The 27,373-nt window shown below is 44.7% G+C and overlaps 1 protein-coding gene across 9 annotated transcripts in view; it reads right to left on the bottom strand.

Annotated features, from left to right (window-relative positions):
* Window positions 1-27,373, bottom strand: part of LOC138245662 (protocadherin gamma-C3-like) — an 830,748-nt gene that overhangs the window by 533,510 nt on the left and 269,865 nt on the right. The window contains exon 1 of one of the 9 annotated variants that reach the window (XM_069199419.1): window positions 10,711-13,637. The exons of 7 other annotated variants lie outside the window; for them this stretch is intronic. In XM_069199419.1, the coding sequence (XP_069055520.1) occupies window positions 10,711-13,521 (2,811 nt within the window). In that variant the 5' untranslated portion in view covers window positions 13,522-13,637. Of the gene's footprint in view, window positions 1-6,594; window positions 9,135-10,710; window positions 13,638-27,373 lie in introns of those variants that run through there. One more of the 9 variants, XM_069199464.1, reaches the window with a different exon arrangement.

Below are 27,373 nucleotides of genomic sequence, written 5' to 3'. Positions count from 1 at the left end.
CTGGTTTATTGTTTCTGCACCCTTTACCACTGCTAATCAGTGCTAAAGTGCAAGTGCACCCTAGTTAAATTGTATTGTTGATTGGTTTATCCATGATTGGTATATTTGATTTACTGGTAAGTCCCTCGTAAAATGCACCAGAGGTGTTCAGGGCCTGTAAATCAAATGCTACTAGTGGCCTGCAGCACTGATTGTGCCACCCACATAAGTAGCCGTGTAAACATGGCTCTGACCTGCCACTGCAGTGTCTGTGTGTGCAGGTTTAAACTAACAATTCGACCTGGCAAGTGTACCCACTTGCCAGGCCCAAACCTTCTCTTTTGGTACATACAAGGCACCCCTAAGGTAGGCCCCTAGGTAGCCCCAGGGGTAGGGTGCAGTGTATTTAAAAAGGTAGAACATGTACTGGTGTGTTTTACATGTCCTAACAGTGAAATACCGCCCAACTTGTTTTCCACTGTTTCAAGGCCTATCTCTCTCATAGGTGAACAGGGGGGCTGCCTTTAAATAACTTTAAAGTGCAGATTCCCTTTGAGGGCAGACAGAAAGACATATTTTAGTGAAGTTGGTTTTTCGATTGCGAGTTTGAAAATGCCACTTTTAGAAAAAAGGCATTTTCTTGCTAAAACCATTCTGTGACTCTGCCTTTTTGTGGATTCCCCGTCTGGGTCAGTTTGACAGTTGAGCTGTTCACACCTCTCCTCTAGACAGTGACACAAAGGAAGCTGGGGAGTAGCCTGCATATCTTGATGATCCATCTGAGCTAGAGTGGTGGGACTGTGCCTGCCCTCACACAATGCAGCCTCCAACCACCTGGTGTGTGTTTGGGGCCTGGCCTGGCCTGGCCAAGGAAGGATCTTGCAAACACTTGAGACTTTGCTTTGAAGTTTGCCAACTTCAAAGGCAGAAAGGGGTATAAGAAGAGGACCCAACTCCCCAGACTCTTAGCATTTTTCTGGAATCAAGAGGAACCTCTGCCCAGGAGAAGAGCTGAAGGAGGAGTACTGTCCCTTTGCTGTGTTGCTTTGCTGAACTGGACTGCAGTTGCTGCTTCTTCCTGAAAAGAGTGCAAAGGGTGAACTTTGCTGTGTGTCCTGCTTGATAAAGTTATCCAAGTGCTTAGAGTAGAGCTTGCCTCCTGTTGGAAGTCTCAGGGATATCAAAGACTTCAGTTTCCTCTTCGGCCAGCACTGGGAACTGTGTTTTGTGCTGTTCAAGGACAAAAACCACTACGACGTCATCAATAACGCCGCTGGCCTGCATGTGACTTGCTGATACCACACGGAGCAGCACTGCCCTACATCGCACCGTGACCCTGGTCCTACCGACGCCATCATAGGATGACTCCACTGAGCCGCTGCTCACACCGTGACCTTGTGGGCCCTGCACTCCGGCATCGCCTGCTCACACCACAGCCTGGCCATCCCCGACGACACCGCTCCTGCTGGCACTGGCGCCGCTGTCTGCACCGTGGCTTGTGGACACTGCTGGTGAGGTACACGAAGCACTGACCCCTCCTACACCACAGCCCCAGTCCACCGACATCAGCTCCATCGACTCCAGTGTCAACACCAGGCATCCTTGTGGACACCGCTCGTAAGGGTCACAAAGCACCGTCCCGTCCCGCAACTGCCGGCTTGAGCCTACCGACGACAGCGCTTCCGCAACGATGACGCCGATGCCTGCACCGTGACCTGGTGACACCGCACGTCGCACCATCCTGCTTCACATCGCAGCCCTGGTCTCACCGACGCCAGAGCTCTTGACTTCATCACCCCGGAGTTCGATCTGCAACGCGTGTGACTTCTGGGGCCCGATGACCACTGCACCGACTCCAGAACCGACACCGCTCTCCGGAGCTCACTGCGAGGATCACAATGCCCTGCAATTCCAAAGGGACTGTTTGCAGGGCTCCCAGACACCGTAGCTGGCCGGAACTGTTGGTTTTGTTGATCACAATGCTGTGATAGCCCCAGGTGGAGTATCGACTTCAAGGAACTGTACTTTTGAGTAAATCTTGCAGAATTCATATTTTTATATGTTGGATGTTTATGGTATTTGGTCTTCTCACAAAAGGGGAAACAGTCTTTCTGTCCTGCCTGGGGTGCGGATGGGGACACTTACACCCATCTGCCTCCCGGGAGGACAGAAAGCTCACTAGATAAAAGGGAGTTTTCTTTTTTAATTGTAGAGGTAGGGCTGCTCAGCATGGGCATGGCCATGCCCCAACCCCATCAAGAATAGGGAAACAGTATTCTGTCTCCCATAGAGGGCGGATTGGGGGCAATTAACCCATCTGCCCCCACTGGGGTGAGGGGGGCTTTTAGCACACTACACACCAGTGATTACTTTTTCATTATTATTATAGAGAAAGGGGGTGCCCAGCATGGCTAGTCCCCCACCCATATAAAAAGGAGGGAACAGTATTTTTGCCACCCCCGCAGATGGGGTGATTACTCCTGGTCTGTCTCACAGGGGGAGGGGGGCAAAAATCCCACCGTATGGCAGCTTTATATATATTTAATACAATAATGGTGTGTGTTTTTCCCAGCCTAGCATCAGGCCTGACCTCACCCCTAAAATGTAAATAGCCTTTCTGGTCCCCTGTGGTCCAAAGCATCTCAGCCCAATGATAAGCAAGAGGACATTTGATTTGTATGGGTGTTGTTTTTACAAATGGGCTAGGAGAGTTTGGCTAACTCCCAGTATCACCCCACTAGCAATGGTGAGCAGCTGCACTTTTTGGGCTTCAGTAGGCTGCCACTTTTAAAAATCTATCAGACCCAGACCGTTCTGAAAACTAAACATGGCTGATCTGAGGCTGATTTGAAACTGATTAAAATTGACTGAACTGTACTGAAGTACTGGAGTTTCAATTTGTGATAGGCCGAATTGAATCGAGCCAATTGGAGTTTGGATATGGAGCTTAAGTGCCATCTGATGAATGAGCATTACTTTATATATGGACTACCCACAACATAAGTGAATAATGTCTTGGAATTACTTATATGCGTGTGCCTTAAATGTAGACTTCTTGTTTTTGACAGTCTTCGATTGTTCAAACTTGGGGGTTGTGGATGTGTTTCCCCCCCCCCCTTTAAGTGCACCGCCATCTTTGAGATTTGGACCGAGAGACTTTAAGGATTGAGTGTTTATGAGCGCCAATTCATCTGAAAATCGGCACCCTGGTATCTTTCCTGAAAGCTAAACATCTAGGGGAGTCCAGGATGGTATTCTTCACATGCATCCCACACCATTTTCTTACTCACAATGCAAGGTCAATAAGAGTTCCCACGCAAGGGCTCCCATTGTTTTTGGTTTGATCAGTTCCTGTCACTGGCACTATGTCCAGCCATACAAGTGGCACAGCATTTTATTGGCACAAGTCAGGAAATGCTGGAAGTATGAATTTTGTGCATTCCTGCCGATTCCAGAAGCTTCCATCACTGAGGAAAATGCATTGTTTTAGGTAATGTTTGAGGTTTGCAAAGTATCTGGGGTAAACTAACCTGGAGAGAGCCACCCACGTCACCCCATCCTGGATTAACCTAGGTACCTAGTTTATTTTTAAATGGTACAGGTTTGCTAGGTTTCCATCAGTGCCAGCTGAGCTAGGGCCCGAAAACCACAGCTAACCAAAACGGGCCAGTTTTGCATGAAAAAAAAATGTGATGTATACACGTTGGGTTTTGGCCATTTACTCTCACGGTTACTTCGCCTGCACACAAGTGAGGTACCATTTTTATCAGAAGACGAAGTGGAATGCTGGGTGGAAGGAAGTTTGTGGCTCCCCACAGAATCCAGAACTTTCCATCACAGAAAAGTGAAGAAAATGTGGCTATTTTAAGTGAAAGTTTGAGCGTTGCAAGGGATTTGGGTAACACAACCTGGTGAGAGCCATGCATGTCACCCCATTCTAGTTCCTCAAGGTGTTTAGTTTTCAAAAATGTACACGTGTGCTAGCCTTTCCTATGTTCCAGCTGACCTAGAACCCAAAAACCGCAGCTACACACTTTGCAAAAAACAGGTCAGTTTTACGTAGATTAATTGGAAGTATTCATTTTGCATTTTAGGCCATTTCCTGTTGCGGCCACTAAGCCTACCCACACAAGTGAGGTACAATTATTTTCGGGAGACTTAGGAAAACACAGAATAGTAGAACAAGTGTTTTTATCAATTGTATTTCTCTACAATTTCACCTTCCAAATGCATGACAATGTGTAAGAAAGAAGTCATTTTGAGAAATACCCTCTAATTCGCATGCTGGTGTGGGTATCCACAAATTCAGAGTTGTGCAAATAATCACTGCTCCTAAAAATGCCCATTTCGTAAACACATAGGTTTCCTTGATACCTATTTTTTCACAATTCATATTTGACCAAATAAATCGCTCTATACCCGGTACACAATGAAAAACCATTGCAAGGTGCAGCACAGTTATTGGCTCTCGGTACCTCGAGATCTTGGAAAACCCACAAACCCCATATATCCCCAAGAAGAAGGGTCTAACAAATGTAAAAGTATATAGGTTTTATAAATCATCTCTCGATGATAAGTTACAAATGAAAATGCCATAAATGTCCGTTTTTTCCTACTAATTTGTAATATTTGTTTTAATTCAAAACTTTATTTATTTTGGAATACTTTAAAGGATCTTCACAAATGACTCTTTGCTGAATTCAGAATGTTGTCTAGTTTTCAGAAATGTATAGCTTTCTGGGGCCCACTACTGGTTTCTCACCCATTCCTACCACAAACTGGAAGGAGGTTGAAAGCACAACAAATAGGAACCATGAGCTATCTCCCAGTAAAATGCCAAAACTGTGTTAAAAATTGTTTTTCTGAATCAAATCTGCCTGTTCCTGAAAGCTGGGAAGATGGTGATTTTAGCACTTGAAACCTTTTGTTGATACCGTCTGCATGAAAAGAAAACAGACACTTTCTTCTGCAGCACTTTTTTCCCCATTTTACCATAAAATTGAACCTTTAGCTATATTTTACCTAATTTCTCAGTCCCATCCAGGGGAATCCACAAGCCCTGGGTACTTCTAGAAACCACAGGATGTTAGAAAAGAAGGGCACGAATTTGACATGGATAATTTATGTGGACAAAAAAAGGTATGGAGGCCTAAGTACGACCTACCTCAAATAGCCAAAAAAAAGGATTACTGCCAGGAGAGGAAAAGGTCTAGCAGTGAAGAGGTTAAAGCAATAAAAAACAATTTTTATCCAGTTTGTAGGAAAAAAGAAAACTAAACAGACATTTAAAAATGTAAGTGTATTACTCTTAACACCTTCCCACCTGAAATAGCTATAAAACCGTACAAACTGAAACATAAACTAAAAAAATATATTCAAATAGTGAGAAATACAAAATAATAACAAAACTGAATTACCTTAAAATAGATTAATAAGATATTTTTAAAAATACTCCCACTCAAACCCCCAAAAGCCCATAATTGTGAAAAAAACATTCAACTTAAAAGAAAACTGCTTACACATGTATTACAAATATTGCAAAATATAAAATATTTGTAGTAAATATAAAAAACAATTAACATTAATTCAAAACAATATCCTCAAACATCCACTAAAACCCAATAATCTAAAAAATACCAGTCACTAATATAATTAACATAAAATAAAAAAACGACTAAATATTAGCAAAAACCCACCTCAATAAAAACAAAATTTAAAAATATATTTAAAAAACAGTAAACAAATAATTACACATTAGAAAAAACATAAAACCTAGAATGAAAAGCAATATTAAATAATATATATTTATTTAATATGGCAATATTATTGTTAAGAAAAAAAACTGATATAAAATCATTGATATTCTAAACTTTGATATTATGGTACTCACAATATTATTACATCAATATTAAATAGCATCAATATTCTGCCGTCCACAATAAGAATCCACACTGTCTCATATTAACCTGTGGGAGACTGGTTCAAGCTAAAAAATATCTCACCGGGGGACTTTCGGTTGGGCACACATCATGTTCAAATTTTGTGTAATTTTTGTGAGTAAGACACCCTCAGCATATTGCTTAACTAATGTTTGTGAGAAGCTCTCAAGAGATAAAGACAAACCACTTTGCATGCTAAAAGTATAATTTTGCCAACTTTTCATGAAAATACACTAAATATACAAATGTGCACATATCTCCACATAAACCTATCTTGCTTTAAACACGAAAATGTGTCAGGCCTATTTTGCTGTCTCTAATACACTCTTGCATGGCTGAATTACAAAATTATCTCATAATGTACGTGGAAAACATACTGTCAGGCAATGATGAGAACATAATTCTACTGGTGTTTTGCTGACATGTTATAGAAAAAAACAAAGCCATCAAAAGAAGAGCATATTTTCATTACAGGCAGGTAGAAATGTTTACTTATGAGATATGAAGAAAATGAGGCATCAAAGCATACTTGTGTGCATTCACAAACACGCAATGGCCTGCACACACACACACACATTCAATTGTTTAGTCATGACTCGTGAAGTAAAATAGTAACCTGGTAAAGAAGTTAGGAAACAAATTCTATATAAATAAATATAATTGAATAAAGACTCACCTGGTTGAAGTTCTCATTACTAATAGTCCCTTCCAGAGAGTCCTTTCTTATTCCAACATCATTTGTAGAAAAAATAATGTCTGTCAAAACATCATGGCTTGATTTTGGAAAATGTAATTCATTGTTCACTGAGTCCAGGGCAACCGCGACCTCATACGAGTAGGGCAGTGGCAGAGTTCCATTTTGATAGTTGGATGATAATCGTGGATCAATGTGAGCATAAAGAGCCGGAGTTAGAGAATCAAGCTTCATAGGGCTCAAGGTTTGTCTGCATTTTATAATCACTGCAAGCATCAGAGTTAGAATGAATAGAAACGAAATTAAAGCTAAAGCAGTCACTAAATAGATGTTTAAATAGGACTGCTCGTCTGAGTCATTTGGTTGATTGATTAATTCAGGAAGTGCCTCCTGCATGGTTTCTGCAAACACCACGTGCAGAGTAACTGTGGCTGAAAGGGGTGGCTGTCCATTGTCCTTTACCATGATGATCACATTCTGCTTCCCAGCATATTTCTCAAAGGACACACGGGATGTCCTAATTTCTCCAGTGTGAAGCCCTATTTTGAAAAATGTGGGTTCAGAGACTGGTAGCAGGTGGTAGGAGAGCCAGGCGTTGTGCCCAGAATCAGCATCCACAGCCACAACTTTTGTGATCAGATAATTTGGATCAGACGAAGGAGGAACCATCTCAAATGATGCAGAACCATCAAATCCGATTGCAGGGTAGAGGATTTCAGGACTGTTATCATTCTGATCCACAATAAATACTCTCACAGTGACATTACTACTGAGAGGAGGAGACCCAGCGTCCTGAGCCTTGACCTGGAAGGGAAAATCCTTGAGTTGCTCATAGTCATAGGACCGCTGCGCATAAATCACACCTGTTTGGGAGTTAATGGAGACGAGGGATGAGAGGGGAACAGCGTCCCTGTTATCACTCATTAAGGAGTATGTGACATGAGAATTTCGATCAACATCCAAATCTGACGCATTTAACAGATAAATGGAGGCACCAGGCGGATTGTTTTCTTGAACATAGACCTGGTATAACGATTGATCAAAAACCGGCGGATTGTCATTTATGTCAGATAACTGTAATCGGACAGTTCGGTTTGTGGCTAGAGGAGGAGATCCTTTGTCTGTAGCTCTAACTGTTACATTGTACTCTGATGCAGTTTCTCTGTCTAGTGCACCTGCGGTGACAAGTTTATAGGTCTTTCCAGAGGATGATATCAATTTAAATGGCATTCGTTCGTCAATTTGACACTCCACCTCCCCATTTTCTCCAGAATCTCGATCATGGATATTGATCAGAGCCACCACTGTGCCTGAAGTGGAGTTCTCTGGAACCGGGATGGTGACTAATGTAAAGGTTATCTCTGGAGCATTATCATTCTCATCTATAATCTCTAAAAGTATCCTGCAATGGGAAACATGCCCGCCTCCGTCCTTTGCTTCTACTACCATTTTATAAGATTTGGTCTTCTCAAAGTCGAGGACCTCTTTCAGTCTTATTTCTCCAGTTTCTACATCCAGACTGAAGGCATAATTAGCATTATCAGAAATGCTGCTGAAAGAATATGCGATTTTTGAATTTGAACCTTCATCCTTGTCAGTGGCTCTTACCTGAAGCACCACTGAGTTATTTGCTGACCCTTCACTAATGCTGGCTCTGTAGACCTCTTGACTGAACACCGGGAAATTGTCATTGACATCAAGAACATTAATATTAATGTCCACGGTGCTGGACCTGATCGGATCTCCCCCGTCAGAAGCAGTGAGAACCAGTCGATAGTGACTTTGTTTTTCACGGTCTAGCGCATTCTGTAGCACTAACTCTGCATGCTTGAAGCCATCGCTGCTTTCTCTCTCTTCTAGGACAAAATGTTGGTTATTGCTCAGCTTGTAGCCCTGCAGGGCGTTAACGCCAATATCAGGATCTCGGGCATTACCAAGTGCAATGCGCGCTCCCGGCAACGTCGTCTCCACTATTTCTAATGCAACTGAATTCTTCGAAAAACTCGGGGCGTTGTCATTTATATCCCGAATGTGGACTTCCACGTTAAAAACATTCACAGGATTCTGCACAACTGTATCGAAGTTAATGGAACAGGTGACAGATTCTCCGCACATTTCCTCCCTGTCTATCCTTTCGTTTACGTGCAGGTACCCGGTGTCTGCGTTTATTCTGAAATATTGATTATCTGCACCAGAAACGATGCGGAGTTTCCTGACTGACAAATGTCCCATGTTCAGCCCCAAATCCTTCGCAACGTTAGCCACAATTGATCCCTTCTTCGTTTCTTCGGGGATTGAATACTGTATCAGTTCAGGAACAACCTCACAGACCCAGAAGAATACCAAATAAAGGAGTACTTGCCGTTCGCGTCTCATACCTGCTCGTCCGGTGAGGGCTCCTGCCTTAGCGTGTAAGCGATCCTTTGTACAAACGCAGAGGAAAGGGCAGCCTTCCAAGAAAAGTGAAATAACCCCCAGTGTTTGGGATAACAGAGGCGGAAAACAGCCGGGGTGGCTTCTGAAGGAAACGCGATGAAGCGAAAGTCGCCCTGGGTGAGGTTTATGCTTCTGTCCTGTTTCACAGCAATGAGACTGTGAGAGCTTCCGGTGAAGCTCAGGCTCTGACACCCTATTAGACAACAGCGGCCTCTTGTGGCTCAATCTAAGATCTCTTCTGTTTGAGCGCTGAACTCAACTTAACGATGTAGTTAGTAAGTACCCTCTGAACTCGATAACACATTTCAATGAAAAAAAGACTAAGATGAGCACGTTATCCACGTCTACTAGAAATGGACTCACAAAAGTAATGCAAAATGCATTACTTTCAAACAGTATAAGGCGGAGTTTAGCAAACTGATGGACTTTCTTTAGAATCACCTCGGATGAAATGATTGTAAAAAGATGTAATTGGTCAGGCTACAGGAATAGATCACCCGATACCATGTATTGATAGTGTGTAAACGTCGGTGTGAGCAACTCAGTGAATAATTCTGGTCTACGTAGCAGGATATGTGGGATGGTTTTTGAAGGACTTTGTGAAGATTTTCGGACACCTACGTAGCCGTTCTTTCACACAAGTACATATATTATTCGTATATCAGAAGGAGTTTGCTGTATGCAAAAAATGGAGCACAATAATATGAAACGCCATTTGCAGAAAGACTCACGGGTTCAGAACTAGCTGACCTGGAAGTGTCCCGTCAATCTCTGGAAGACACTGAAGGTCACCCGACATGTTCGCCCTTTAAACAAAAGGAGGGCGGACAGATCTGCTCGAGCTGAACAATCAATTGAACTTTTCTAAATATATCTGGGAATTTTTACAAAGGACAATCATAGAGAATTAATATAAATGCACGTTCAGAATCAGCTTCTTGCACATTACACACGGCTTTGATAGCTACTCAGCGAGTGCAAATTTTGAACTCCTGAGAAGACATCAAACCCACCCTCGTCTGCTTTATGGATGACCCGTATTCTTATGATATCCGTTATCAGAAAAGTATCATGTTAATAAAAAAGGATGACATTTACCTACATTACATAGGGTGCTACAGGTCGTGTTGTGGTTAGAGAAACTCAGCTAAGATAAACATAAAACCTACAGGTAATGAAGCACTGATGATGATTTCAGACTCCGCAGTAAACGATTGAAAGGTACCAGGAGATGTGTGCAAGGTTACTATTAAAGAAAGTGTTAAGGAAGGGGATGTGCTGATAACATAGAATGTTAATCTTAACAGGGAGCCCAATGGAGATCTCATGATCAATGTCTGCACTACTTAGTCACAAATTGCTCTCAGGCAGGTTTATTTCAAGTTTGACTCTATTTGAATTTATCATGACGAAGCAGGTATATTTTAGCATTGGCAAGATTTTTCAGGTATAGACAATTTTGTATATATGGAGAAGTACATAGGCTAAGGCACATGCGTTTATATTTCTGCTAGCCAGATGCACATTTGTAGTAAACAGAACAGTCTTGTAATGGGATAAATCAGGTCTGCATTAGGGAATTGCAACAGGGATTATACATCAGTCTATAACTAGTGTTATGTATTCAATCAAGTCAATACACTACAAGAAAAATACACTTACCTGAATAAAAGGCTCAATCTCTTTGTCTAGTTCTAGAAAATCTTCAATAAGTAGGTGTCCTTGTTGTTCACAGTTCTGTTTCTGTGAAATTGCATTTGATTCGTTGGAATCTGTAAACTGAAGTTGGCTTTTCCGTGTATTTGTTGTTAAATAGGAATCGTGGGAATAGGTCTGTAGAAAAGCTTTTACACCATTAATTCCTACAAACTGAGTGGCAGGAAGTGCATTGAAATTAACACCAGATGTATCTCGCAGCTGAGATTCTCTCCAAAGGTGAATCCTAAGGGCCAAAACAACAATTAGCAAGAAAAGGAACAAGAACGAAACAACAGCAACAGCAATCACTAGATACAGTGTGAGGTCTGACTCCATGTCCGCAGGAGCTGAAGGGTTACTTATATCATGAAGCATTTCTGGCAGACTGTCTGCCAGCACTATGGTGACTGTAACTGAAGAAGAGAGAGGAGTCTGTCCATTATCCTTTACTAAGACCACCAGGAATTGTTTTATGGCGTCTTTTTCCATAATGGGGCGGGATGTCCGGATCTCTCCGGTGTGGAGACCTACAGTAAACAGCCCCTGGTCTGTGGACCTCAGCAGCTGGTAGGAGAGCCAGGAATTCTGACCGGAGTCAGCATCGACAGCGATAACTTTAGTGATCAGATAACCTGGTTCAGAGGAGCGAGGTGCCATCTCCACACCCGAGGAGCCATCTGTGGGGGTTGATGGGTATAATATTTCAGGACTATTGTCATTCTGATCCTGTACAAAGAATGTCACAGTGACATTACTGGCAAGAGATGGAGATCCACCATCTTGGGCCTTCACTTGAACCTGGATTTCTCTAAACCTTTCGAAATCGAATGACTGAAGTGCATAAATGATACCAGATTCTGAATTAATGGATATGTAAGAAGACAATGGTACTTCCCCTATGCGGCCATCAGTTATGGAGTATGTGATTTTGGAATTGTTCTCGGAATCTAAATCGGTTGCCATGGCGCAAAAAACAGATGTTCCTGGAGAAATATTTTCAATTAGGAATGCGTTGTATGAGCTTTGTTTAAATATTGGTGGATTGTCATTTTCATCTGTAATCTGAAGATTTATGGTTTCAGTTTTAGAGAATGGCGGAGTTCCGCTGTCTGTGGCTGTAATGGTAATATTGTATGCTGGGACCTGCTCCCTGTCTAAAACATCATCAGTTACCAAATTGTAATAACTTCCAATCGATTTCTGTAAATGAAAGGGAAGATGAGACTGGAGGGAACAAGTAACCTTTCCATTCTCTCCTGAATCCCTATCGAACACTTCCAGGACAGCAATGACTGTGCCTGGTGGGCTGCTTTCTGGAACTTGCTTGAGCAGAGAAGACAGCGAAATCTCTGGGACATTGTCATTAACATTAATCACCTCTATCACAACTTTGCAGCGTGATGACAGACTTCCTACGTCCGTTCCCATGACTTCAAATTCATAAAGTTCGGACTCTTCAAAATCTAAGTGTTCAATCAGAGATATTGATCCAGTTTTAGAATCCAGTTTGAATTTTTGTAAAACATTTTGTTTAATTGTGTTAAAGGAATAGGTCACTTCTGAGTTCATTCCCTTGTCGATGTCAGTGGCTCTGACGGTGCCCACAACTGTCCCCTTTGCTGAGTTCTCCGGTACACTGAACTTGTAAGCAGGCTGGCTGAAAACGGGAGCGTTGTCATTGTAATCTAGAACGGTGACATTTATCATTGCTGTGCCTGACCTGGCCGGGTCACCCCCATCTACAGCCGTGAGCATTAGCTGGTGAGAATCCTGCTCTTCCCGGTCTAGAGGAGACACCAGCACCAACTCTGCATACTTCGTGCCATCGCCTCTGCTTTTCACGTTCAGGGTGAAGTGCTTATTGTAGCTGAGCTGATAGGTCTGTAGAGAGTAGACCCCCGCATCTGCATCGTGGGCTTCAGGGAGCACAAAGTGTGTCCCGGGAGAAGTGCTTTCCATGACTTGCAATGCTATTCGCTCGGCTATAAATGTGGGGGAATTGTCATTAATATCCTGAATATCCACTTCAACCGCGTACACTTTCAACATGCTTTTTGAAATAATCTCTAAATTCAAAATACACCGGTCGGCGTGACCACATGTGTTTTCTCTGTCAATCCTTTCATTGACATATAAATATCCATTGTTTATATTGAGATTAAAATACTGCTTCCTACCTCTGGACACAATGCGGGCTCCTCCTTCTGATAACTCTTTTATATCCATCCCCAGATCCAAAGCCACATTCCCAACAAACGAGTCTTTCCTTATTTCCTCGGGAATGGAATAACGCAGCTGCCCAGACGCGGCTCCACAGACTGTCAGCAGAGTCACAAGAAGTAGGAGAGGAACACCGGAGTAACAGCGCCTCGATGTCTGAGCCCCGGAGTAACAGCGCCACGATGTCTGAGCCCCGGAGTAACAGCGTCTCGGTGTCTGAGCCCCGGAGTAAAAGCGCCTCGATGTCTGAGCCCCGGAGTAACAGCCTCTCGATGTCTGAGCCCCGGAGTAACAGCCTCTCGGTGTCTGAGCCCCGGAGTTACAGCGCCTCGATGTCTGAGCCCCGGAGTAACAGCCTCTCGGTGTCTGAGCCCCGGAGTAACAGCCTCTCGGTGTCTGAGCCCCGGAGTTACAGCGCCTCGATGTCTGAGCCCCGGAGTTACAGCGCCTCGATGTCTGAGCCCCGGAGTAACAGCCTCTCGGTGACTGAGCCCTGGAGTAACAGCGTACCTGTGTCTGAGTCGGGCTGCAGCACCCTTTGGGTGTTTCAGCCATGTTACACTAAAGACTCGCACAACCCTCTGGTAGTTTGAAAATAAAGCCCGCTGGAAGGCCGCACACAAGGAGAGCCTGCTTCGCACCGAGGTCCTGAGTACTAATACATCGCCTTTGCCACTGTCCGTTTCGCCTGGTGCATTTGCATTTCGTGGTCGGCCGAATGTCCCGGTGGATTATTTCTCAGGTGGATGGACAGCGACTCTCAGTGTCGCAATCAAAAACTGCACCCACATACGTCCGGATGCCGCTTAACAGTATAAAGTAACTTTAGCTGTTTTATTCAGCTAAAATTCCCAGCTAACGGGAAGAATTAGAAGCTAGGCACTCACTCTCTCGTTTAGTCGACACGTGGTTGAAGTTTGATGGAAGAGAGAGGGCTGTTCTCAAAGTTATATTCAAGTAATATTTTAGCATCACAATGAAATGTCGGTAAAGGGGGCAGTGCAGAAACAAATTAAACAGTGATTTGTTTTTCCATCAAATACCTTATGATGCAACACTGAATATTGATCTGTGATATGTTTTATAATTTTCGCTCATGGTCTTTAATCTAACTACAGAGACACCTGAAACGCTTCACGAGAGTAACATTGTGCGTAAAGAAACGAAAGATGTTTGCTACTGAAACTCTAAGTACTATTCGCTACCACCCTTACAACAGACTTTTCAATTGTCACTCTAGAACTTTGCTCAGAGTTAACTTCTTAGTGACTTGTTGAAATTGGCGATGCCGAGTACTCTTGCTTTTAACCCCTGCTGGTACAAGAATATCTCCTGCTATAAAGGATGACCACTGGGCAGATACTTGATTCAGAGTCCAAATGTCTATCTATGTGCTCCAGAAGTTGTCTGGATTTAATTTCTAAAAAATAAATTCCCTATAAGTGGCTTTCACCACTTGCAAATCTATTCCCTCCATCATTATAAGATCCTCACTAAAGGCTGCGACACGACATCCCGTTTCCAAAAATGCATGGAGGATTGGAAAGTGTTGCAGGAATTGTCAGTCTCGTTCATCTCTCTACGGCAGAGAAATGTGCCACCTCTCATTTGTGCCACTAGGTGAGCTCATCATTATATGTCTTTAACAGGGGTACGTGTAAAACGCCTAACTTTATCTCTGAAGTGAGAACGCAAATCTCTTTTGTCTCACGCCTTGTTTCAGAGCGTCTGGCAGACGCAGCAGTTGTAATTGGGTACCAGAGATGTGGCTGGGAAGCGGAGGGGAGTTTGACTCTAAGGGGGTCACAGTCTGTAGGAACAATCCGAATGCAGAAAAGGGTGAGTGCATGTTCTAGGGTCCCCGCAGATTCGCGGATCCATCCCCATCCCCATGAGAGTTCTGCCCCCATCTCCGAGAGTTTGGAGGACTCAACCGAGGGCTCATGTGTCATACATCATATAAGCTCGGAGAAAAACACACGATGGGTCACATTTATCAACATTTCGTACCAGATATGTGCCACAAAACTGATGGAAACTCAGCCCAAACGGTTAATTTTGGGATTTACTTTCCAGTGCAAAACATTCGTAAATGTAAAGCAAAGTAGCGCTTTGTGCTGCTACTTTGTGACCTTTACACCAAGGGGCGGTTCATGAACGCTCCCACGTAACCAGACAAGGATTTTGTCACTAATACTGGGAAACAGGAATTTGCGACCAAAAAATTTACACCTCCTTGGGGCAGGCATACAGTTAAAGGAAAAGTTTCTTTTCTAAAACACTTTTCTAGCTTTGCATTATTGCTGTACTGTACAATACAAATACAAAGTTCTAAAAGTGTTCAACAATGTAAAAGCATCATCCGTTTTTTTTTGTATTGTAAGAGTGCTCTTCCAGTACAAAATATATGTTTGTTATCAGACCTTTTGCACTATGGTGCATGCATTCGTGCACTGGCACAAGGCTGCCTAAAGTGCATTAGCACAGCGGGAGAGAGAATCAGCACCCTATCTTAGCAGATATGGAACTGTTTTGCTTTTTTTGCTTTCATCTTTGGTTGCTGTGTTGTGTTGCATAAACAATTAAGACATTTGTCCCTTTGTTCTTGGTAACAACGGCAGACATTCAATTCTCCACTTGTGGAAGGGCCCAGAAAGAGCGAGCCGCAGCTCAGGCTCATCTCGTCCAAAGCAATATTACCTTGACTGATGTCTAGAAGGATTCAATAAGTGCATCTTGACACACAATAGAAAGTAGATTTGTAATGACGAATCCACACAAGAAGAGAGTTGAAGCTTTATTTCTTGTACACCCTGACACCATACTCAGGAAACACCAAGGCACAGCTGCTCCTGGCTGTTCCACTTTCCAACTGCCCCGACCTTGCTTCTCCATTGCATTACCTCACAACCACAACACTCTATCAGATTCTACAGTCTATGTGTTTGTTTAACTCAGTGAGAACTATGTTCAACACAAGTCAATTAATCAATCAACAATTTATAAAGTGTGCTACTCACCAGTAGGGTCTCAAGGTGCTGTGGGCTAGGTCCTCAAGGTTCAGTCGAAGAGCCAGATCTTGAGGTACTTCCTGAATTGAGGTAGCAACAGTGATTGTATGAGGTGGAGAGGTCAGGTGTTCCAACATTTTGCCGCAGAGTGGGTGAAAGATCTCCTTCCAGCTGAGGAGTTCCTTATGCGGGGTACGGTGACTAGCGACTGCTGGGAGGAGCAGAGAGGTCTGACAGGTGAGTAAAAGGTCATGCAGTGGTTGAGGTAGCAGGGTCCAAGGGTGTTGAGGGCTCTGTAAGCGTGTATGAGGAGCTTGAAGCTGATCCTCTTCTTGACGGGGAGCCAGTGATCTCTCAGGTGTCTTGTGATGTGTTCTCAGCAGGGATGTTCAGGATGAGTCTGGTGAAGGCGTTCTGGATTTCTTATAGCTTTCTCAGGTTCTTCTTGGTGGTTTCGGCATAGAGAGTGTTGCCGTAGTCAAGTCAGCTTGTGATCAGGGCAGTCACTTGGGATCCATCTGAGGATCTTCCATAGGAGTCGGAGGGTGTGGAAACAGGTGGAGGCGACAGAGTTGACCTGTTTTGTCAGGGTGAGCACTGAGTCGAGGACGACGCCGAGGTTGAATGTGTGGTATATGAAGTGGCGGGGAGGCTGCCAAGGGTTGATGGCCCCCAGGAGTCATCCCAGGCTGAAGAGAAGGGTCCCAGGATGAGGATCTCTGTCTTGTTGGAATTGAACTTAGGGCAATTCTCCTTCATCCAGGCGGTGACTGCTTCCAACCTGTCTTGCAACTCTTTTTCTTGGCATTTGTGAGGTTTTCGGTCAGGGAGATGATCAGCTGGGCATCATCAGCGTAGGAGACAATGTTCAATTCGTAGCTTCTGTGATTGTGGCGCGAGGGGCCATGTAGATGTTGAACAGCGTGGGACTCAACGAGAATCCCCGGGGTACTCCACAGCTGATCTCTGTAGGTTCTGACAGGTGTGGCGGTAGCATGACTCTCTGCATTCTGCCTGTCAGGAGGGAGCGTATCCACGAAGAGCCTGGCCGTGTATGCCTACTGTGCAGAGTCTGGCACATAGAGTGCGGTGAGGCACTGTATTGAAGGCAGCCGATAGGTCTAGTAGGATGAGGGCTGCTGTTTGGCCGCAGTCGAGGAGAGAGCGGATGTCATCTGTGGCGGTGACCAGGGCGGTCTCAGTGCTGTGACTAGTTCTAAATCCTGATTGGGAGATATCCAGGATGTTGTTGTCCTCGATGTCTTGGCAGAGCCGAGCATTGATTGCTTTTTCGGCGACCTTGGGTGTGAAAGACAGCAGCGAGATGGGGCAATAATTCTTGAGATCCGTGGGGTCGCCTGTGTTTTTCTTCAAGAGTGGGTGGATCTCTGCATGCTTCCAGTCCTTGGGGAAAGTGGCCGTCTCAAGGGAGCAGTTTATTGTCTTGTGGAGCTAGGGTGAGAGCGAGGCACTGACTTTGTTGAAGATGTAGTGGAGGCAAGAGTCGGTGGGGGCTCCGGAGTGGATGCTGCTCATGATGAAGCGAGTCTCATTGTGGAGCTGTGTGGGTTTAGTGGTTTCGGGTTGGGGCATTGTTGGTGAGTTCGGAGAGACTTGGGGTCTGACACTGTCATAGATATCCTTGATTTTCCAATGGAAGAAGGCAGCTAGTCTGTTGCAGAGGTCCTGGTATGGAGGGATGATAGTGGCCTCAGCCTGTGGTTTGGCAAATTCCTTGGTGATGGTGAAAAGTTATTTTGTATTGTGAGTGATGGCGATGATACAGACCTGCAGGGTGGTTTTTCTGGTGGATCTGATGACGCCATAGTGGGATCTTGTGGCGTATTCGAAGGCTGCAAGGATCTCCGGGAATTGTTGTGCCTCCATTTTTCTCCTGTTTTCTGCAGGTGCGCTTCAATTCCTTGAGTGCGAGGGTGAATCAGCTGGCTTTTTTGGTGGTGTGTTTCCCTGTGATCGTTCAGAGTGGAGCTAGGGTGTGGACGCAATTGATGATCCACTGGCGGAGGTTGCGTGCTGAGGTGTTGGCATCTTTTGTGTCGGGGTGGTGAGCTGATGAGGGTGTTGATGAGTTGCTCCTCTGTGGTCTGGTTCCATTTCCAGTGGGGGGATGGACGGTGTAGACATGAGCTGTAGATGTGGTGATGGAGAAATTGATGCAGTGGTGGTCAGTCCAGTGCAGCTGTGTTGAGTGGTTGATGGTGACGTTGCTGCTGGCGGAAAAGATGGGGCCAAGTGTGTGTCCGACGATGTGTGTTGGTGAGGTGACCAATTGCTTGAGACCGACTGTGTCAAGGTTTACGAGTAGCTAGGAGGTGTTGTGATCATTGATGTGGAAGTTGAGGTCTCCAAGCGGTATATAGTTGGTGGAGGCGAGTGTGCGGGGGCTACGAGGTCGATGATGGAGTCACTGAAGGCTGGGCGTGAGTCGGGTGGTCTATTGATGAGGGTACATACAAAAAGGTGTACACTGTTCCAAATGAAAAGAATATAATAACTAGGGGAACATTAAAGTTCAGGAGCAAGAGCCCTCACACATCCAAGAGGATGCCATGCTTCATCATTGGGTCGCTTCTCGTCAGACCGGCACTGCAATGTCTGACGGGCTCCCCATAAGGGGGCTCTTTGCCGGAGATCTTTTAGGTAGCAACCGTAGTAGCGGGCACTACAAGACCTGGTGTTACGGTCAGGCGCTAATCCTGGCAGGAGAGTGAAAGCTAAAAATGGTTCCCAGTCCTGATGGAGCACATCAATTTAATTAATCAATAGAAGGGACCGGGACCAAGATTAAAAACAGAAGGAAAGTGTAAAATGAGAAATAATGCTCAACTACTTTCTGCATGGTGCTGGAGCTTGGGGAGATTATCAACAGGCTCCTAGGACATGGTCAACATGTTTAGCGTACAGTGGTCTAACAAGATCCTATGATGCTTCTTCAGGACCAATACATAACAAGACTTCTCCTGTCTATATTACCGAAGGTTTGCAAAAATGTCAAACAAATCATATAGTCACTTACATTGAAGTTCACTAATTGTCAAAAACCTTTAATGGTCGCCCATCCCTTGATATATGGGGGGCCCCTTGGGAAGTAGCATGCCGAAAGCGGTCACTATTAGTGGATGACGGCAGTCTGCAGGGAAACCTACCCTGACGTGCTCTCCCGTAAAGAGAGTTTGTAGTCACTGTACGCAAAACATATTGACCATGTCCTAGGAGCCTGACGATAATCTCCCCAAGCTCCAGCACCATGCAGAAAGTAGTTGAGCAATATTTCTCATTTTACACTTTCCTTCTGTTTTTAATCTTGGTCCCGGTCCCTTCTATTGATTAATTAAATTGACTTGCTCCATCAGGACTGGGAACCATTTTTAGCTTTCACTCTCCTGCCAGGATTAGCGCCTGACCGTAACACCAGGTCTTGTAGTGCCCGCTACTACGGCTGCTACCTAAAAGATCTCCGGCAAAGAGCCCCCTTACGGGGAGCCCGTCAGACATTGCAGTGCCGGTCTGACGAGGAGCTACCCAATGATGAAGCATGACATCCTCTTGGATGTGTGAGGGCTCTTGCTCCTGCTCCTGAACTTTAATGTTCCCCTTGTTATTATATTCTTTTCATTTGGAACAGTGTAAACCTTTTTGTATGTTCAGTTAATTGGGAGACCGTACACTGGACCAACTAATCTCCCAGTCCCTCTCTTTGTTGATACTATTGATGAGGGTGACATGGATGGTGGTCTTCGGAGTTACATGGACTTGGAAGTGGAGGTGCTCCAAGGGGGGGGGGGGAGGGTGTTACTGTGTGTTGATTGATTGGTGAAGATTGGTCTTGTGGGCAATGGCTAATCAACCGCCTGATCTGGAAAGTCAGTCCTTGTGGAGCAGTTTGTAGTCGCTGGGGATGGTGATCTCTGGTTCGAACACTGTGTTTGTTGTCCATGACTCAGTGAGGAAGACTAAGTCCGGGGTGGTGGAATCTATCGGGTCCCAAAGTTCCATGGCGTGCTTGTGCAGGGAGCAGATGTTGAGGAGGATGCATTAGAGGTGATTTGGAGGTTTTTTTTATGGTTCTGCAGCTGGGGGGTTTTGGCATTTGGAGTGTGGAGAAGGTGCAGTGGCAGTTGTGGCAGGCAAAAGGTGCGTGGCTGCCTGTGGGGGAAGCAAGGTGGCTGGCAGTCGAAGGTCCTCGGTTCGGTGCATGGAGGGTTTTGGCGTTGTATTGGTGGATGGTGTGAGAGCCAGGGTCTGTGGTGCTGGGCACGGTCCAGGTGCGGATGGGTGCAGAAGGGCTTGCTTTTGGCTCGCCCGCTGCATGCAACCACATGCTGACCACCCTTAAGAAGGGGAGGTAGTGGGGAGGGATTGGTCAGCTGGGAGGCGGGAGGGCACGAAAGCATTTTGAGGGCAGCACCACAGGGTAGCAGGGTCAGGGAGAGAAGCGCTGGAACAAGAAAGCTCCAAAAAGTTGCAAAGAAGAGAGAAAGGCAGAAAAAATGAGTAAACAGAAAAAGAGAAAAAGAAAAGAGGATAGGGGAAAGACAAAAAGCCAGACAGACACAGGTGGCCACTAGACCACCAGGGATGAGGCGCAGGCGGAAGCGGGCCTCAAACACGGAGCCAGCAGGCCCGGTCAGGCACAACTGTGGCAGGAGCAGTGGCCATGCAGGAGCGAGTGACAGACACTGGCCAAAAAGGTCAGTAGAGTACTTATATATAAACCAAAATGGATAGCTACAACATTTAAGGTACTTTAAGCCAAGTGATTACGGAGGGAAAGGGTGTATCCTGCATTGATTAATTTCTCTTGAGAATGCTGCATGACATTAGATGCAAGTTACAGTAATGACAAAGATGCATGGTAAGGCATGACAACAACCTTTTTTGAACAAAGAGACGGAACAGATGATCAATGACATAGCAGCGGAAAGTGACTAGAAATGAAAATGTCACTTACCCAGTGTACATCTGTTCGTGGCATTAGTCGCTGCAGATTCACATGTTTGGCACAGTCCGCTGCCTGGTGTTGGGCTCGGAGTATTACAAGTTGTTTTTCTTCGAAGAAGTCTTTTTGGTCACGGGACCGAAGGACTCCTCCCTCCTCGGCTCCATTGCGCATGGGCGTCGACTCCATCTTAGATTGTTTTCCCCGCAGAGGGTGAGGATGGAGTTGTTTGGTATAAATAGTGCCCATGCAATGGAGTGAATATGTATGTACGATAAGAGTTTCTAATAATTATTTACAAATGTTCAGATGTTTAAGATTTATGATCTACTTCTAAACGGCTACAGGCTTCCCGGGGAGGTGGGAGGGTACATGTGAATCTGCAGCGACTAATGCCACGAACAGATGTACACTGGGTAAGTGACATTTTCAGTTCGATGGCATATGTTGCTGCAGATACACATGTTTGGCATAGACTATAAAGCAGTTACCTCCCCTAAAAGCGGTGGTTTAGCCTGTAGGAGTTGAAGTAGTTTGGAATAATGTTCTTAGTACAGCTTGGCCCACTGTAGCTTGTTGTGCATTTAGTACGTCTACACAGTAGTGTTTAGTAAACGTATGAGGCGTAGACCAGGTTGCAGCCTTACATATTTCGCTCATAGGAATGTTTCCTAGAAAGGCCATTGTAGCACCTTTCTTTCTGGTTGAGTGTGCCTTTGGTGTAATAGGCAATTCTCTTTTGGCTTTAAGATAGCATGTTTGAATGCATCTGACTATCCATCTAGCAATGCCTTGTTTAGAGATTGGATTTCCTATGTGTGGTTTTTGAAAAGCTATGAACAGTTGTTTTGTTTTCCTGATTAGCTTTGTTCTGTCAATGTAATACATTAGTGCTCTTTTGATGTCTAATGTATGTAGTGCCCTTTCAGCCACAGAATTTGGTTGTGGGAAGAACACTGGCAATTCTACTGTTTGATTTAAATGGAATGGTGAGATTACTTTTGGCAGAAATTTTGGATTTGTTCTTAGAACTATTTTATTGTTGTGTATTTGAATAAATGGTTCTTGTATGGTAAATGCCTGTATTTCACTTACTCTTCTGAGGGATGTGATTGCAATGAGAAATGCGACCTTCCAGGTTAGATATTGCATTTCACAGGAATGCATGGGTTCGAAAGGTGGACCCATGAGTCTTGTTAAGACGATGTTAAGATTCCATGAAGGAACTGGTGGTGTTCTTGGTGGTATAATTCTTTTTAGCCCTTCCATGAATGCTTTAATAACTGGTATTCTAAATAGAGACGATGAATGAGTAGTTTGTAGGTAAGCACATATTGCTGCGAGGTGTATTTTTATAGATGAAAAAGCGAGATTTGCTTTTTGCAAATGTAGTAAGTATCCTACTATGTCTTTAGTAGAGGCATGTAATGGTTGTATTTGATTGGCATGGCAGTAGTAAACAAATCTTTTCCACTTAGATGCATAGCAGTGTCTAGTGGAAGGTTTTCTAGCTTGTTTTATGACCTCCATGCATTCTTGTGTGAGGTCTAAGTGTCCGAATTCTAGGATTTCAGGAGCCAAATTGCCAGATTCAATGATGCTGGGTTTGGATGCCTGATCTGTTGTTTGTGTTGTGTTAACAGATCTGGCCTGTTGGGTAGTTTGACATGCGGTACTAGTGATAGGTCTAGTAGATTTGTATACCAAGGTTGTCTTGCCCATGTGGGTGCTATCAGTATGAGTTTGAGTTGGTTTTGACTCAACTTGTTTACTAGATATGGAAGGAGAGGGAGAGGGGGAAAAGCGTACGCAAATATCCCTGACCAACTCATCCATAGAGCATTGCCTTGTGATTCGCGGTGTGGGTACCTGGATGCGAAGTTTTGGCATTTTGAGTTTTCTTTTGTTGCGAACAAATCTATCTGGGGTGTTCCCCAAATTTGAAAGTACTTGTTCAGAACTTGGGGGTGAATTTCCCATTCGTGGACTTGTTGGTGGTCTCGCGAAAGGTTGTCTGCTAGTTGGTTTTGTATTCCTGGAATAAATTGTGCTATTAGGCGAATGTTGTTGTGAATCGCCCACTGCCAAATTTTTTGTGTTAGGAGGCACAATTGTGTTGAGTGTGTTCCTCCTTGTTTGTTTAAATAATACATTGTTGTCATGTTGTCTGTTTTGACAAGAATGTATTTGTGTGTTATTATGGGTTGGAAGGCTTTTAACGCTAGAAATACTGCTAACAGTTCTAGGTAATTGATATGAAATTTTGTTTCGTGTATATCCCATTGTCCTTGAATGCTGTGGTGATTGAGGTGTGCTCCCCACCCTGTCATGGAAGCATCTGTTGTTATAACGTATTGAGGCACTGGGTCCTGAAATGTCCGCCCTTTGTTTAAATTTTTGCTGTTCCACCATAGAAGCGAGAGGTATGTTTGGCGGTCTACCAACACCAGATTTTGAAGTTGACCCTGTGCCTGTGACCATTGTGATGCTAGACACTGTTGTAAGGGTCGCATGTGTAGTCTTGCGTTTGGGACAATGGCTATGCATGATGACATCATGCCTAGAAGTTTTAGCACAAATTTTGCTTGTATCTTTTGGTTTGGAAACATAGCACTTATTACCTTGTGGAATGCCTGCACTCTTTGTGGACTTGGAGTGGCAATTCCTTTTGATGTGTTGATGGTTGCTCCTAGATATTGTTGGGTTTGACACGGTTCTAGGTGTGATTTTGTATAGTTGATGGAAAACCCCAGTTTGTGAAGGGTTTGTATGACAAATGTGGTGTCGTTTGCGCATTTTTTTACTGTGTTGGTCTTGATTAGCCAATCGTCTAGGTAAGGGAACACATGTATCTGTTGTCTCCTGATGTGTGCTGCTACTACTGCTAGACATTTTGTGAACACTCTTGGTGTAGTTGTTATTCCGAATGGCAACACCTTGAATTGGTAATGTATTCCTTTGAATACGAACCGTAGGTACTTTCTGTGAGAAGGGTGTATTGGTATATGAAAGTACGCATCCTTTAGGTCTAATGTGGTCATGTAATCTTGCTGTTTGAGCAGTGGAATGATGTCTTGTAGTGTGACCATGTGAAAATGGTCCGATATGATGTAGGTATTTAGTGTCCTGAGATCTAATATTGGTCTTAATGTTTTGTCTTTTTTTGGAATTAGAAAGTACAGGGAGTAAACTCCTGTGTTTTTTTGTTGTACTGGTACTAACTCTATTGCATCCTTTTGCAGTAGTGCTTGAACTTCTAGTCCTAAAAGTTCTAAATGTTGTGGTGACATTTTGCGTGTTTTGGGGGGGATGTTTGGTGGGAAGTTGTGGAATTCTATGCAATAGCCATGTTGGATTATTGCTAATACCCAATTGTCTGTTGTAATCTGTTGCCAAGATTGGTAGAATTGGCTTAGTCTTCCCCCCACTGGTGTTGAGTGAAGGGGTTGCGTGACTTGAAAGTCACTGTTTAGGTGGAGGTGTTTTTGGAGTCTGGAATCTTCCCCTACTCCTTGGGAATTGACCCCCCCGATATCCCCTGAAACCTCCCCTTTGGAAGGAACCCTGATATGGTGTGGTTCTTGTTTGTTGGCTGGTGGTGTCTGTGGGTTGGCCACGAAACCCCCCTCTAAATGGAGTTTTTCTGAAAGAGCCTCTGCTCTGCGGGGAGTAGAGTGCGCCCATGGCCTTGGCCGTGTCTGTGTCCTTTTTAAGTTTTTCAATGGCTGTATCCACTTCAGAGCCAAACAGTTGTTTCTCGTTGAAGGGCATATTAAGGACAGCCTGCTGGATTTTAGGTTTGAAGCCTGAAGTGCGTAGCCAAGCGTGTCTCCTTATGGTGACAGCAGTGTTGACTGTTCTTGCTGCAGTATCGGCTGCGTCTAGTGAAGAGCGGATTTGATTGTTTGAGATCGTTTGTCCCTCTTCCACTATTTGCTGCGCCCTTTTTTGGTATTCCTGGGGAAGATGGTCTACGAGAAGTTGCATCTCGTCCCAGTGTGCGCGGTCATATCTGGCCAGCAGCGCTTGTGAATTTGCGATGCGCCACTGGTTGGCTGCCTGTGATGCTACTCTTTTCCCTGCCGCATCAAATTTTCGGCTTTCTTTGTCCGGAGGTGGGGCGTCGCCAGATGTATGTGAATTTGCTCTCTTGCGAGCTGCCCCTACTACCACGGAGTCAGGTGGTAACTGCAAAGTAATAAACACTGGGTCTGTGGGTGGTGGTTTGTATTTCTTATCCACCCTTGGGGTGATGGCTCTTGATTTTACGGGCTCTTCAAAAATTTGTTTTGCGTGCCGTAACATCCCTGGTAGCATTGGGAGACATTGATATTGGCTGTGTGTAGCCGAGAGGGTGTTAAATAAAAAATCATCCTCTATAGGATCGGAATGCAGTTGGACATTGTGGAATTCTGCTGCCCTAGCCACCAGTTGCGAGTATGAGGTACTGTCCTCTGGCGGTGACGGCTTTGTGGGGTATGACTCGGGATCATTGTCCGGCACTGGGGTGTCCTGCAGGTCCCAAGCGTCTTGATCCTGATCGTCATGACTTATGGTAGTTTGCGCTGGTGAGTGCATTTGTGGCGGTGTTTGTGCCGGCGATGCCTGTGGTGGAGAGGGCGGAGGCGTGACTTTTTTAACCACTTTGGCTTGTGGTTGTGCGTCATCCTTTGGAAGTCCGATCCTTCTTTTCCTTATGATTGGGGGAAGGGTTGATATCTTCCCTGTGTCTTGCTGGATGTACAGTCTCTTTTGTGTGTAGTCCGATTCTACACTTTGGAGCTCTTGTCCAAATCTGTGCATTTGGCCACTTATTCCTTGTTCCTCTGAGTAGGATGAAGGTGTGGTATTTTTCGGCGCCGAGAGAGAATCTTTTTTCGGTTTCGGCACCGACAGAATTTTTGTTCCTTTCGGCATGGATTCTCGGTGCCGATGTTTTTCGGTGCCGGTATCTTGTTTTTGTCTCTCGGAGCCGCTTTCTCGGCTCCGAGGTTGCTCCATGGCGGTCCCTCGACCGGAGTCGGGTGTCTTCGCTATGGGCGTGCCCTTTTTCGGCGCCTTCGACGGGTCGCCTGCTTTATGGGTCGAGCCATGGCCTGTTGGCAGTGGCGTCCCCTGGGCTTTCGGTTTGTCGATGGATTTACTTTTCGACGTCTTACTCACAGTTTGTTGCTGTTGTTCGACGTCGGAGTCTCCGGATTCTGATTCCGGAACCGAGAATGTTTCCTCTTCCTCGTCGAAACGTTGTTTTGTCGACGTGGACGCCATTTGTTGACGCCTGGCTCTTCGGTCCCGGAGTGTTTTTCTGGACCGGAAGGCTCGACAGGCTTCACAGGTATCCTCCTTGTGCTCGGGGGACAAGCACAAGTTACAGACCAAGTGCTGATCTGTATAAGGATACTTACTGTGACATTTTGGGCAGAAACGAAACGGGGTCCGTTCCATCGGCTTCGATGTCGCACGCGGTCGGGCCGACCAGGCCCCGATGGGGGATCGAAACTACCCCAAAGTCTTCCGATGATCGGTGTCGATGTATCTAACTATCCCGATACCGAACGGAACAATACCGACGCTTTCTTCCGAGATTCTGACTAACTTTCCGAACCGAAACACGGAGCGAAAAGGAATACGTCCGAACCCGACAGCGGAAAAAAACAATCTAAGATGGAGTCGACGCCCATGCGCAATGGAGCTGAGGAGGGAGGAGTCCTTCGGTCCCGTGACCAAAAAGACTTCTTCGAAGAAAAACAACTTGTAATACTCCGAGCCCAACACCAGGCAGCGGACTGTGCCAAACATGTGTATCTGCAGCAACATATGCCATCGAACATTGGCATTTATAGAGTAAAAAGTGGCCTGTTGAAATGCTCGACCTAACCGACATCACTTAATTGTTTTAGACATATTCTATTGCAACTCACAGATGAAACCTCAAATTCTGAAATACATTTGAGATTTCATGTGCTCTCATTCAGTTAAGGCCTATACCAGCAACACAGTCTAGCTGTCCACTTTCGAGCAGAGCCAAGACTAAGGTGCATATAATTATTCTTTTCCTGCTAAAGGATGAATGAGTCAAAATCATATAATGGGCTGCACATAAATACACTGCTAGTGGTTCACTTTGATTTACACATTTCTATCCATCTCATTTGTTCTAGCAAGAATGTTATTTATCATTATTTTCTGAACCTGGAAGAGTTTTGGAAACTAAGCCAGAATCGTCCTCTTAGCGGAGCACAGCTGACCACTGTGCCACATAACCTCTTTCACTCAGGGGCCTTTCCATGCTGATTTGGAATAGCAGTCCTGACATAGTGAGAGTGATGATGATGTTGGTCCACAAGTCTGGAAAGATAGTGCTTTAAGTGATGTTTAGGATAATGGCCTTGGAGACAAAAAAAATACAAATAAAATCCTGGTGAACAGCTAGTCC

This window comes from Pleurodeles waltl, chromosome 7, assembly GCF_031143425.1.
Source record: "Pleurodeles waltl isolate 20211129_DDA chromosome 7, aPleWal1.hap1.20221129, whole genome shotgun sequence".
Lineage (NCBI taxonomy): Eukaryota > Metazoa > Chordata > Amphibia > Caudata > Salamandridae > Pleurodeles > Pleurodeles waltl.
This window is presented reverse-complemented; position numbering and strand designations above follow the sequence as displayed.